At 33.8% G+C, this 13,638-nt stretch overlaps 1 protein-coding gene across 1 annotated transcript; it reads left to right on the top strand.

Annotated features, from left to right (window-relative positions):
• Positions 1 to 1,172: 1,172 nt before the first annotated feature.
• Positions 1,173 to 9,534, top strand: LOC128241301 (uncharacterized). Its single transcript, XM_052958236.1, has 5 exons — positions 1,173 to 1,287; positions 6,160 to 6,294; positions 6,918 to 7,037; positions 7,568 to 7,666; positions 9,352 to 9,534. Exons 1-5 carry the CDS (start codon positions 1,228 to 1,230, stop codon positions 9,532 to 9,534), a joined length of 597 nt encoding a protein of 198 aa, XP_052814196.1. The 5' UTR covers positions 1,173 to 1,227.
• Positions 9,535 to 13,638: the final 4,104 nt, after the last annotated feature.

Genomic DNA, 13,638 nt, shown 5'->3' with positions numbered 1-13,638 from the left:
CTCATGAGGAGCAGCGCAAATATTGATGGATTATATAACCATAACAGCAATGACGTCCCATACTTTGATATATATTATACAAAATACGTTTTCAATCACCAGAGGTTTGACAAAGATACATCCGACATTTTTTTCTCATCGATAGCGTCCATCTTGTTATGTTGAGAAGATAAAATCCGAATTGGCTTAAAGCCAATCAGCACGATTTGCCGCTTGCCAGCGAATCAATAAATATAAAAAGGCAAAACGGTTTTGAAATGTTCGCTGTTTTCACTCAGAATCGGGGTGATTGAACCAGAGGGTTGCACGCAAAGCATCATCGCTGTGGTGTATGAGAATTCATATCTTGGCCTCTCAATTTAATGACAATATAAGCTATCGCGTATGTGGTTTTGAAGTTATCTTGAATCCTTCATTATATGATGTTATTATATTCGTAGATATGTATGTGAAGTCAAGGGTAAATAAAAAGAAAAGAAAACATGGTGTAAAAAAGCGTAAATGGAGTGATGTCTGTGATGTATAAAAATATTAACAAAACTAGGCCAATCCTAATTGACATATAAGAAATATACTATAACACATGTTTGAATTCTCTTCTGTACCAGGTGTATTGTAGTATAGTTAATATACAATTTGTTTTGCAATTTGAAAAAAAAAATACTCAATCATATATTAGCAGATATAGTTCTAAGAAGAGCATCATGTAAAACGTATATTTAAGAAACGAACTGCGGGATTGATGCCATTATCACGGTATAACCGCAGTTGGGTTGGTGAACATGTGTGGAGTCAAAAGGATCAAAATGTCATGTAACAATCATCGTTCAATGGTTATGCTCTTGATTCCTAGTCCAGTATTACATATTTTTCTTTAAAGGTCATCTTATCGACGTGTGCACTGAGCCATTGTCATGGAGCACTTTGAATTATTAAGAGCATAAAATTAACGTATCATGTCAAGTGAAACTAGAGATTTATTTATCATAAAAAGATCTCAACCGTCACATGTAAATTGTTGAAATGCACGTTTATAAGTCAAATATATTACATTTTTAATACTCGCTTCTTGTCTAATGGTTGACAGCTAACAGCCAGTTTTAAAAATCCGGCTCTTAAATTGTATAAAATGGGACATTTTCTAACTTCACATCGAGACTCACGGCCAGAAGGCTACAGACTAGCAACTCTCTAAGGTCTTACTATTTTAAAGTTACTACTTTGAGAATGAAAGTCCAGATGGGAACTGCTAAGGATAGTGAAGCTCAAGTCTTCAAAGGGGTCCAGGTTAGTGTCTGATATACTTTTGTATCTAGCTAAACAGTAGGTCAATTTATAACATCAAACTGACTTTTTGTACCTTTTATGTTTTCCTTTTAGGGCAGTGGTTTCGTTTACAAAATGTATATTGATTGATAATGTGCTGCTGTCCAATTAATATCAATTAATAAGTACTAATATCGCTGTTGGTTTGGTGATAACTGGTAATATAAGAAGTAATGGTGTTTCCTTCATAAGACAAATGCAAGATACATGCAAAGTAAAATCGCGATCTAAGTGGTAGCAAATAAGACTTCAAAATTTCCCGAGGTTCCAATAAAACTTTAAGGTCATTTGTAGGGGTCAACAATCATAACCTTGTTAGTTTTGAATTTACTCTGGTGGCGCTGTCCAACTTTTATTTCAAAATGAATTTATGTCAACGTCCATAACGTCAACCGCGCGAGCCATTCTATATAAATCAGAAGAAACGATGGCATTTTGAAACGGGCACAAATGAGATTGTTTTCTTTCAAATTCAAGTCAGATAGCTTAACCGCGAAAACCATTTTGTATGATGATCTAGGCGCTCAGATCACTCGCTCACGGTTTAGCAATGTAAATTACTTCGAGTAAATAAAAGAGGACCAGCACAAGCACAAATCCAGTTCGCAGAAGATACAGTATAGTAATTTAGCGATAAGGGATAGAAATGTGTTCGGTCGTCAACTGTTTTACAACAAATCCAATGTAAATTGGATAAAAAAATAATCCTTGTGGTAAGGAAAACAGAAGAGTCGTGATACACAATCGGATCATAACGAGTTCAAATTAAGCATTAAAACGTTTCATCAATTTCTTGTTTCTTTTAAGGAGACAGTGTTTCAAGTGAAATCGTTTCTAGATTGAGAAAAGTAATTTGGACACCGATTGCTCCACTGCTACTTGGCATTAAAATTCGTATCTATATTACGAATCAATTATTCCTGACTAATTCCAGAAAGACAGAGCTGGTTTATTTTTATTACACAGTCTTTGATGATCACCCTTTTCTACTTTCTTTTAAAACTATGTTTAGAGAAGAAATCTGACAACCTGGTTGGAAGCATTTCAAACAATCACCGGAGTTTGAATTGAAGTTTGAAGTGTTGGTGGACTGAATTTGTAATAATACAAGTACATATATAAGGTTAAGGCCACAATCGCAATCAACAAAGTTTATAGATTATTGATGGATGAATAAATCATTGTTTCATGACTTAAAAAATGAACGAGTCTGCGCACGTGATATTATAAACTCTTTTTTGGCTGTTTATATAGCACTGTACAAACAGGTTAGTCACTCAGTGAAAAATATTGGTTTGGGTAGTACAATCTACCCTTCTTCACAATATTCTGATCAGACTCTGTATTTGAGTATTGATGACAGAAATTCCTGAATTTTATTACTTTTCGAATTTGTAGAGTTATTCGCATGTATGTTTGTCACAAAAAATGAAAATCTAAGACTGGGCCATGGGCTTGAGACTGTTTGTAATCATGATCCATGGAAAGCAGTATCATCGATACTTTAAAATTTTGTCCCGGACTAGTAGCAATCTTAAAACAGAAATACACAGCTTAGACCGGTAAGCTACTATGGAAACAGAACATAGGCAAACCAAATTGAGCAAAACGGTACTTCGCAGTTGAAAAAGTATTGTTTCAACCTATCATGTAAATTTGAATGCATAACATATTATTTTACTGTACACTGAATTTTATGTACTATTATTTGGCATTCCATGTATATCCTTTCTGCCATATTTAATGTTTTACAAACGGACACACATGCTTAGTAGTTAAGGATGGCGCAAATCAGAAAACATAACAAAACAGTTATCATATTCATATAAAAAGGCAAATGTGCCACATTTTATTTCTGCTTTGTTTGGCAAAGAAATATAGTTATCATAACTGCATTTTTTAGGTATATTCATAAGATCGGCATTTGTTTCGTTAATATTTTGAAAAATATGCGTCGCCAATCATTTACCTACCCATTCTTGTTGTACTTATTGTTAATAAATCACAATGCATAAAGCGTGTGTGGTCTTCTTCTAAAAGTGGACATAAAAGGAATAAAGATAAGAATGTTTCAATTCAGACCATTCGTGTGACAGATGTTACAAAACGTCTCGACTCAGTGTTGAAAATCTTTATTTCAAAGTGCCTTTTATTCCAGAAGAAAACATTGATGGTGATTTTGCTCAATTATATTAGGGACGACCCGCGTACAATGTGTATAAGGTAGTAATCCTATTCAATGAAATTCATTTTCATCCCTCTCTCTCTCTTTATTATGCGCTATTTAGAAACGGCTCTCGTACAAGATATAACAGGTAGTGATCTGATTCAATGATTTAATATTCCTCGCTATCTCTTTATGTTTATTATACGCTATCAAGGGACGACCCTTTTACACAGATCATAAGGTAGCTATCCTTCTTCCCAATGACATTCACACACCTCTCTCTCTCTCTCTCTCTCTCTCTCTCTCTCACTTCGTTTATTTCACACTATTTAGGGACGGACGACCCTCGTACAAGTTGTATAATGTAGTTATCCTACTCAATCCTATTCATACTCTCCTTCCTACCGGTTATACGCTTTTTCTTGACGACCCTCGGGCAAGACATATCAGGTAGTTGTCATTCTTAATGCTATTTATATTACCCTCTCCCTCCCTTCGTTTATTTCACACTATTCAGGGATGACAAGGTATGTAAGGTGGCTATTCTAATCAATATAGTTCTCTCTCTCTCTCTCTCTCTCTCTCTCTCTCTCTCTCTCTCTCTCTCTCTGTTTATTTCCGCTACGTAGAGACAACCGTCGTACAAGAAATGAAAGGTAGTTTAACTACTCAATGATATTCATACTCCTCTCTCTGACAGTTTTTATACGCTAGTTTTGGACGAGGTACAATGTGAATAAGTTACTTATCTTACTCAATTGTATTAATACTCTTCTCTCTCCCTCTCTGTTTTAGTTTATTACACACTATTTACAGACAATCCTTGTATAGTTTATTATACGTTATTTATACACTAAAGTATTGTTATCCTACGCAATGCTATTTATACTACGCTCGATCGCCGTATCTATAATATACGTTATTTAGGGACGACTTATGTATTGTTCAATAGTAGTAATACTCCCCTCTTTCCGTTTACTATACATGTGCGCTATTAAGGACGACCCTCGTACTTATACTAATTAGTGTTTAATGTAGTTCTCATATTCATCCGTGATATGAAAACTTCTCCACCACTGTCTGTTTTTTTCTCTTAATATCATCATAAATATGTATATAATTTTGTGTAGCTTCTATTCCGTTTTCTCATATGAAGGCTCTATTCTAAGGCATCAATTATTTATTTAGATATATAAAGATATATATTTAGAAGGTTATCGATATACTGGTACTCGTGTATGAGTAGAAAGTGTTTATATGTAAATGGATTTGATGTTTTCTTTTATGTCTAAAACATAAGACGGTAATAAACGAAATATTCTTAAGTGCTGGTAAAACTAAAATATTATCCCGTCAAAAATGACAGGTGGCAGTTTTTGTGATTATTAAGACTTTTACAGACTATATCCTGGTACAATTAAAATGTTAGTGTTTATATTAACTTATCTTTATGTCAAACAGTCTCGACTTAACAACAAATTATTCCATTTATAATCGTTTATAACAGACTTGTTTATTTGCAAAGATACATGTCCGCTACATAACTTGTTTTTTCTTCAACCGTTCAGTACAAATGAACGATTATATTGTAAGTGAACTGATTTCTAGAGTTTGGGCTTATCATCAATTCTTATTGAGAAAGGTTATTATGCAGTTAAATTATGATCATGCCTTTTCTTGCTAAAGCCAAACGTTGAATAAGGTAATCAACCAATTAAGAATACACACACATGCTAACAGTAAAGTTTCATTTAAAATTACAAACTGTCAAATTGGAATATTTATAATGTTTTCACCGAAGTATCATAATTTTAATATCTTATATCTCCACAGTGTAAAAGAGGGCGGAGAAGGCCAAAAATGAATATGTTTCAAATGTTCATGTTTTATTTTTTGATTTCCTGGTTCACTTATGCAAATATTTTTCTTTAAATAGCTATTATTACCACATTGTTAATTGCGAAGCGTTGACCTTTTCGACACAAACACATATGCATTTGGTCAAAAGAAATCCTAAAAAAAATAGTAATTATTTTTTATTAAAAATCTGAGCAATTTTTTTTTCGTCAATATGCTCAACTGCTTAAAACACCTTAGCACTTAGTTGCAACGGATGTGTATATGTCTATATTATGCTTACTAAATATTGAACCTCAAAACTTAATGTAGGATATGATTTTTAAACGTTGATGTTTTGTCCTTCAAAAGAATTTTTCAGCGTGACAGGCACTTAACAAACAAATTTATAAATTTTTATATATACATTTTGATTTATTACCTATCTTAAATATATTATATCATAATAGTAGCGCCATAAGGGTGCAAATATAACTTGACTTTTAACGATGCTTTTGGCTTATTGTTTTGATAGGAACCTCTGAAGCCTCCTCCTCGAAGCCTCTTTACTTTGATAGGAACCTCAATACATCCTTGACGAAGCCTCTTTGTTTTACTAGGAATCTCTAGCATTCCTCCTATAAGCCTCATTATTTGGACAGGCTTCTAAGAAACCTCCTCCACGGAGCCTCATTGTTTTGATAGGACCATCTTGAACATCCTTCCCAAAGCCTTACTTGGTATTACTACTCTTAAGTTTATGATATAGTTTAGCATAAACCTAATCCAATACTTTCTTGTGTTTGTACTGTCTGTTTCTCTCTTCACAGGGAACAAATACCGGAAGTCGAGCGATGTTGGTGGGAAGCGCATGCGTATTCCTAACTCTCCTAACGGCCGCCATATTGGGCTCCGTGTATCTGGGGCACTCGCTTCACCACCGGGACTCGACAGGCAAACAACAGGTACATAAATCATTTTTATTTTCACTTTATCCACGAACAAAAATAAGCGTAAATATATGAATTTACAGAAGGTTGGGCTTGAGGGTAGTAGAGTTGAGATTGAACACAAATTTCAACATACTTTGTTATAAAGATATGGAAGAGTATTCATATTTTTAACATAGGTATATGGAGGTTGTCGTGTGTGTTTGTCCATTGGCATTTTGAGTACTTGGGGTACTGTACGTTTGAATGAAAATCACTCTTTTAAAATGCAATGCAATACACAGTGTATTTTAATTGAGAATGTCTGAGGCTTAAGCCAAATCAAAAGTATTGGTTACTTGACCAGAAATAGACTCGACAATGGATTATATATGTTTACAATCCGATGAAAATAAAAAAAGTATAAACTAACGAAGCTAAATTCTGAAACGCGGTAAAAATTTCGTTATTATTCGCATGCCCGACAAAAGGGTGGCACAACATATGTCAGTCGAAGCTTTGTAATGTTTTCTTTCTTCTCTTTTTCTCCTAAGTTGCTGTATAATCCGTTTGCAAGCGTTCATATATAATGGGCACTTGTACTCCGGTTTGTATTTTACGTAGCGCTATGGTAATTCATCACAACCTTATTGCTGTAGACATACACGGCGGATTTCTACCAGGACGGTCACCACGTTGTCAAGGAAACTGTAGTCATCACGAAACGTGAAGATGTGTTCGCTTCCCCCAACAACAGCGTTGTCAAGGACTATGATACAGTAGGTTGCTCAAATGTGAAACATACTTATGCGGATAATTTGTTTGACATGATAAAATGTTTTAACCAATAAGAAGTAACGAATATGAAGAAATATGTTCTTCCAATAAATCATAAACCTTTCCGTTGGCATCTGTCTCTGTGGTAAAGTGATGCTAGTCTCGTATGAAAGCAAAAATGTCACGTGCTCGATCTATGCCGACGGCGAAATCCTTTTATCTTTTGTTAAATAAAGTTATTTTTAGAAATTTGATTTTTTCAAAACAATCAGATACATTTTAATACATACAATTTGAACGTAATTGCCTTTTCCTTTCACCGAAATAACTCCATACCGCGGTATACATTTACAACCCTTTTAAATGCACGGTTACATACTAGTTGTTAATTCATCTGCATTGTGTTTATATTGCTTACGTATGAACATGTAACACTAAACATGCAAACATAGAGAAGCCCGCTAAATTGGTTTAAATTGATGCTTCCATAAGAAATAGTTACCAAACAATAATCCATTATCTACCACATAAGGGGTTCGCAGTGTACAAGATGGACCACCTCCCAGGGTGCTACCTGACCACGTTTAACATTAGCGACAGAGACAACTACAGCAATAATGGACAGCAACAGGTTAGTGCTGACAAAACAGAGCTCACCAAATTCTTTCTTTCTTCAGTAACACTCAAACATTAGACCTAAATTTAGTTACCACAAACGGTCGCTCCCTTAAGCAAACTTTCTTATTTTGTATCCCAGTTCCGCAGCAGCCCATACGTTGTGAGTAGGGAACCAGATCGTAAATGTAAGCCGAAAAACCTTAAGTAAATATTGCGCTTTGAGTTCAGTACAAGTGTAGCAGCTTACATTTGCGATTTGATCCTCCTTATTACAGTTTAGTTTATGCGGTGGTATGCAACATAGATTTGAAACAAAACAGTTTGCTAAGTCAAGCGTACGTCATCCACTGTAAGCCTTAACCGAATACAGGGCAGGCGTATACACATAGAAGCGCATGGTATTGCAGTGATTTTGAACAATGGTATATTTTAAAAAGATATTGTTATATAATTTTATGTAATTGACGGACCGAACATGCGTTATACATAAATTTCTAACAGTTAGTATATAGGTTGTTGCAAAATCTGACTAAAAATATCTGTATGTATTTATGTTACATGGTATCAAATGTGTTAAAGATGCACACCTAATACAATTGTTATAATATACCAAAAAGGATAAAAGAAAGTCGATAACAACGGTTCATATGAAGGACACCTAGTTCATTTTTTTAAAGGTGCAGAAAATACACGGTATTTCTATCTTATGAGACGATAGTAGATCACACTAAATGTATTAGCACTCACCAATCAATTAATAGTTCTGTGTTTTCAGCTATTAAATACACGGTTACAATATTGTTATCAGTAATTGATATTTTCCCTAAATGCTTTATTTAGTTAGTAGTTAAAGGTTTAAGTTTTTGTTTGTTATACAAGTGTATGTATTGATTTTGAATAAGAGTGTCACTATAAAACAAAAAATTCAGTCTTTATGACCTTCACAAAAATAGTTGATTATAATGTTAAGGAATATGTTATAGGTTGATAAAACTTGAAGTCAGAGGAAAAGTATAAGACATGACAGTTAAGTCACTGTTCAATCAAAGGTTTGATAACAAAATATGTAAAGTGGCTTCCCATGTTTCTTGATGTTACACAGAGTAAATCTGTGTTTCCTTTCTTAATTTGCAATCATTCAAATGATAAATAAGAACATTTAAAGCTGTATTGATTCTCGGTCGTTAAATTGCAAATGTTAGAGGTGTTTCTTTTATTGAATGCTGAGTAGGTTATTATTTTATTAGAATCTGAAAGTTATTTACTTTTAGCTGTTGACATACTTTGCAATCTATAATAACAAATGCGCGTAAGGTGTATTTTAAAAAGAAATTCATTTTACAATACAGACATCCTTTTCAAATGGTACAATAAAATATATGGTCACAAAGGCATCCGAAAATCACGTAGTGAAATATTTGATATCTTCACGTAAATCTAATACGTTACCGACATACATATTTACAAAAATATGCTACAAATAGGCGAACATGTACTTGTGTGAAAATGTTGTATTTGATGATAATACACAAGGTTTGTTTCGTTTTCCAAACAAATAGATATAGAAAGGGCCTGTAGCTCAGTGAAACGGTGGCAGTGCTTTACATGTCTTCAAATGAGCCTATTATACCGGTACATAGTTGCAGATTGCTATATCAATCTCAGTAGTAATCAAATATTTTATCTCAATATTAACAGGTGTCTATTGAGGTTACACATACCACCAAGCAGCGCTTCTCAGTGACGGACATCGCCGTAAATAGGGCAGTGCTAGGTCCTCAGGCGGCCGCTATGTGCGTCGGAAGAGATCTGTTTATACTTAGACAACAAACAGGTAGATGCAATGTGCAGGTGACCGTTAAAGGGGGACCAAATGTTTAACAAGTATCAAGTGATGTATCATTGTGTTTGGGGTAAAGTAGAAGTTGCGTTTTTATCAAATATTTTAAATACAAAATACTATCATACGCTTCCTTAATTATTGTTTTATTGTTGCGACGTTATATCGATTATACATCAATGGTTGTTCTTCTTGCTGTTGCTGTGGCAGTTGTTGCTGCTGTTGCTACTCCTGTTTCTGCTGCTGCTGATATAGTTAATGGTGTTGCTGTTGCTGTTGTTGTGGTTGTTGTTGTTGTATTATTGTAGCTGTTGTTGTTATTGTTGTAGTTGTTGTTGTTGTTTTAAAATTGCCCAAATCAGTTTTATACGTGGTTTCCCTTTTAAAAAGATCTCTGTTCATAATGTTTAACCGATGAATGGATAAGACTCCGATCGAACAGTTATTTACTTTTTTTATAACTTCAGATTCCACGAACGACGGTCAGCTAGTTATAAGAAAGAGATCCTGGTCCTTCTCCGCCACCTTTTGTCTGTTTGGATACTGCGTAGAGATTACATTTAGTAGCGATTAGCGGTACCAATGCTAAAAGCAAATCTTTGTTGTATATTAAAAAAGAAAGCAAACAGTTTTGAATAAGCTAACGTTCTGTCACATATATGCACGTACTACATACCACGTGGTTTTGAATAAGCTAACGTTCTGTCACATATATGCACGTACTACATACCACGTGGTTTTTAATGCCACATACAAGCACAAATATTAGGTGTATTTCGGATATTCTCCAGTCGGTGTTTGCTTCCGGTTAGTCGTGTTCGCATTCATTTGAGAACAAACTTTAATAAATGAGATGGAGTATTTGATACAGTCTTTTGTTTAATGGTTGTAGAATATACGATAAGTATTATCTTTCACTTCAATAAAAAAAAATCCTGATGCGTTTTTTGAAATCTTGTTTTGTTTTTAAGACAACAAAAAATATCCCACATTCATCAATTATTACAGAGGTGGCGAAGTAAATTGTGTAAGTGTACTTGTAGCTGCACGTTGATGTAAAAGATGCAGTTGAGTTTCAAAGTCGTTATCAAAATTTCATTTAAACTTGACGTGTAGGCTAAGTGATTCGCGCATTTATAACTTTCCTAGTAATATCGGACATGCTATTAATTGTACAATGAACCCTTACTTGGATGACATAATGCACAGACAGTTGCCCACACGTACATGTTATCGTACAAGAAGTTTTTTTCTCGATTGTGAATTTACAACCTTTTCTAGTATTGAAACCACATAAAAAAAGTCAAAGACACATAATGTTAGAATAGGCGAATAAACTATCTATTAAATCGATCAATGGCTTCAGCGATGGTCAAACATAGGAATATATTTTTACAATGAATATAGTTTTAAATGTTAGAACCGATTTATTTTATTTGTGGAACTGTTGGGCGATAAGAAAACTGTTTCTAATTTGCTTAATGGTTAATGGTCAGAGACAAATGAGGGTGAAATGACCCTGACGTTGATCTTCCAAACATGGCCTTCATTAAAGGTACGAAAACGGACAAAACCACGTTAACGTGAAGCTGTAGGTAGTCCGCAGCTTGAGATAGTTTAAAGCTACACTCTCACAGATTTTGAAAACTTTTTTTTGTCTTGGAACGAGCCAATTTTAACAAAAGTGCATGGAAACTAGTAATATAAGACTGCTGAAAAAATTGATAAGTTGAAAGTTATTCAGACACCGTCCGATAAATAGCAAATAACGATGCTTAATGACATGTATTAATGAATATCTATTATATATACAATTTAACATTTGAAACAAAGATGTATTAGTGGTTTTAATATATTAACATCGACATTATTTTTGTCTTTAATTTATATTGTTTATATTAATCATAAATTATTTTTGCATGGATGACATTTGGTAATGACACCATAATGAGGCTTATATTATGATAAGTTTTATTGAAGGAAAGTAATAAAACAAAATCAATATATGAATATATAGCATTTGTTTTTATTTCTCAGCCGAAACTCGCATAAATTATATATATCGGACCGATATAAATCATTTTCATATATCGGATAGATATCGTATACGATGTATTTTTGATATCGTGTTGCTCATCGGATACAAGTCGGACCGAAATATTGTCGGGCCGATAACGGACCTATATATCTTCAGTCATACGTCTAATCAGCAGAAAAAAATCTACATTTTATACTTTAGTTACTCACAGAAAATAATATGCACATATTGAATAGGTTACATGAAAATGAAAACAAATGAATATGCTGTTGTACAAGTTTAAAAAGTTGGGAGCTTAATGGGGAAATTGATAAATATTTGTGTTCAGATAGTAATCACAGAAAATCAAACAACTTGTTGAAGAAGACATAAAAAAAACAAGAATACAGTTACATTAGAAAAACTAAACACATTCTTTTTTCAAACTGGTAGCTTTTTGTTATATTAGTCAGAAAATTTCCAAAAAAAAAAAATCTTCAGAATTAAAGAATAAAAGATATATATTTGTTTTCAATTTAATAAAACTGTCTGGTGTTAATATACCCGTAATACAGTTTAAGGTACTAATATATCTGTGAACTTTATTAAAAAAGGTTTTAAGCAATATAACAAAGAAAATACTTTTAAAAAATAAACCGATGAAACATCAAACATGAAATAAAAAAGAAAGTGCATGGGAACAACATAACGTTTCACATTGATATAAAAACATATACATATGTTGGCTTATTATAACAATTGAACGGAACGTTTAATGAACTTCCATCCTCAAACTTAATACATAAAATATCATAAATCCAAACTTGAAAACACTTTCCACATGGATTGGTACAAACCCTCTGACAAATTCTTCTATCATGTCCAAACTCAGTGTAGTAACTCACGTTGTTTTGTTTACAAGTCATTGTATTCAACGTAGAAATTGTCCTGAGCCACGGTTATCATTCTTTGTTACCGCCCCCATTTTTGTCAAGATTTGTTAAGCCATACTTTATAAATATATTGTTCGGCAGCTGTGGAAAATTGCGTCGATTCAAAAGAAGTTCAAGTTGGAAGTGAGGGAACATACATGCATGTAATTAACAGTTCATGTTCTTGTTGCTTCTAACATCAATAACTCTGCCAATGATAGTCTATAATCATGGAAATATCAGCAAAGAACTAGACGGATGTTTTTGAAATTAATCACAGATGTATTCTCCTCTGCATATCATCTCTATATGGTGAACATTTGTGGCAAGTTGTTGAAATCCTAAGTGGTTCAAGGGATATGCAGCGGACACAAAATGTGACCTTTGATCTTAAAGAAATACTTAGACCTTCAACCGATCTAGGTGTTACATATGCGGTGCACTTCTGTTCATATGGTGAAAATTTGTTGGTAGTTACTTTCAAGTCCTTCAAGCGGTTTCAGAGATTTGGACACGAACTATAGTCAACCTTTAGCTACAGTCATAGGAATGTTGAATATGACCTTTGACCTGGTAGTGTGACATTGAGCTTGAACCGATTGATTGTTACATGCTTGAACTGATTGTTACATGCGATCTGCATATCGTTTAATATGGCGAACATTTGTGTGTAGTTTCTTTCAAAAACTTTTAAACACTTAAAGAGATATTGAGCAGATAAGAACTATAGTCAAATTATAGTCATATGACCTTTATCATAAGTGTGACCTGGACCTTGAACCGAGCTGGTTGTAACATGTCCGCTGCACATCTCCTCCATAGATTGAATATTGGCGAGTTAATTCAAAATCCTTCAAGCGGACACAAAAAATCGTCATATGACATTTGACCCCAAGTTTTACCTTGTCCTTGAATCGAGCTTTTTGTCACTGTGCTCTGCACATTGTCTCGATATGGTGCACAATTTTGGGTAGTTAATTAAAAAAACCTCCAAGCGGTTCAATATATGGAGCAGATACAAAATATAGTCAAATTATAGTCACTTGACATTTAACATCTTAGCGTGACCTTGACCTTGAACCTAGCTGATTGTTACATGTGCGCTACAACTCTTCTCCATATGGTGAACATTTGTGGTAAGTTATTTCAGAATCTCATTTGGATATACTTTTATTAGTTCATGAATCGTGAACTCG

Source organism: Mya arenaria, chromosome 7 (assembly GCF_026914265.1).
Source record: "Mya arenaria isolate MELC-2E11 chromosome 7, ASM2691426v1".
In the NCBI taxonomy this organism is placed as follows: domain Eukaryota; kingdom Metazoa; phylum Mollusca; class Bivalvia; order Myida; family Myidae; genus Mya; species Mya arenaria.
This window is presented reverse-complemented; position numbering and strand designations above follow the sequence as displayed.

Excerpts from the sequence above, each read along its gene's own strand:
- LOC128241301 (XM_052958236.1), top strand. The coding sequence starts at position 1,228 with ATGAAAGTCCAGATGGGAACTGCTAAGGATAGTGAAGCTCAAGTCTTC. Across the intron at positions 1,288-6,159 it reads AAGTCTTCAAAGGGGTCCAG|GGAACAAATACCGGAAGTCG; the intron begins GTTAGTGTCTGA and ends CTCTCTTCACAG. Across the intron at positions 6,295-6,917 it reads ACTCGACAGGCAAACAACAG|ACATACACGGCGGATTTCTA; the intron begins GTACATAAATCA and ends TTATTGCTGTAG.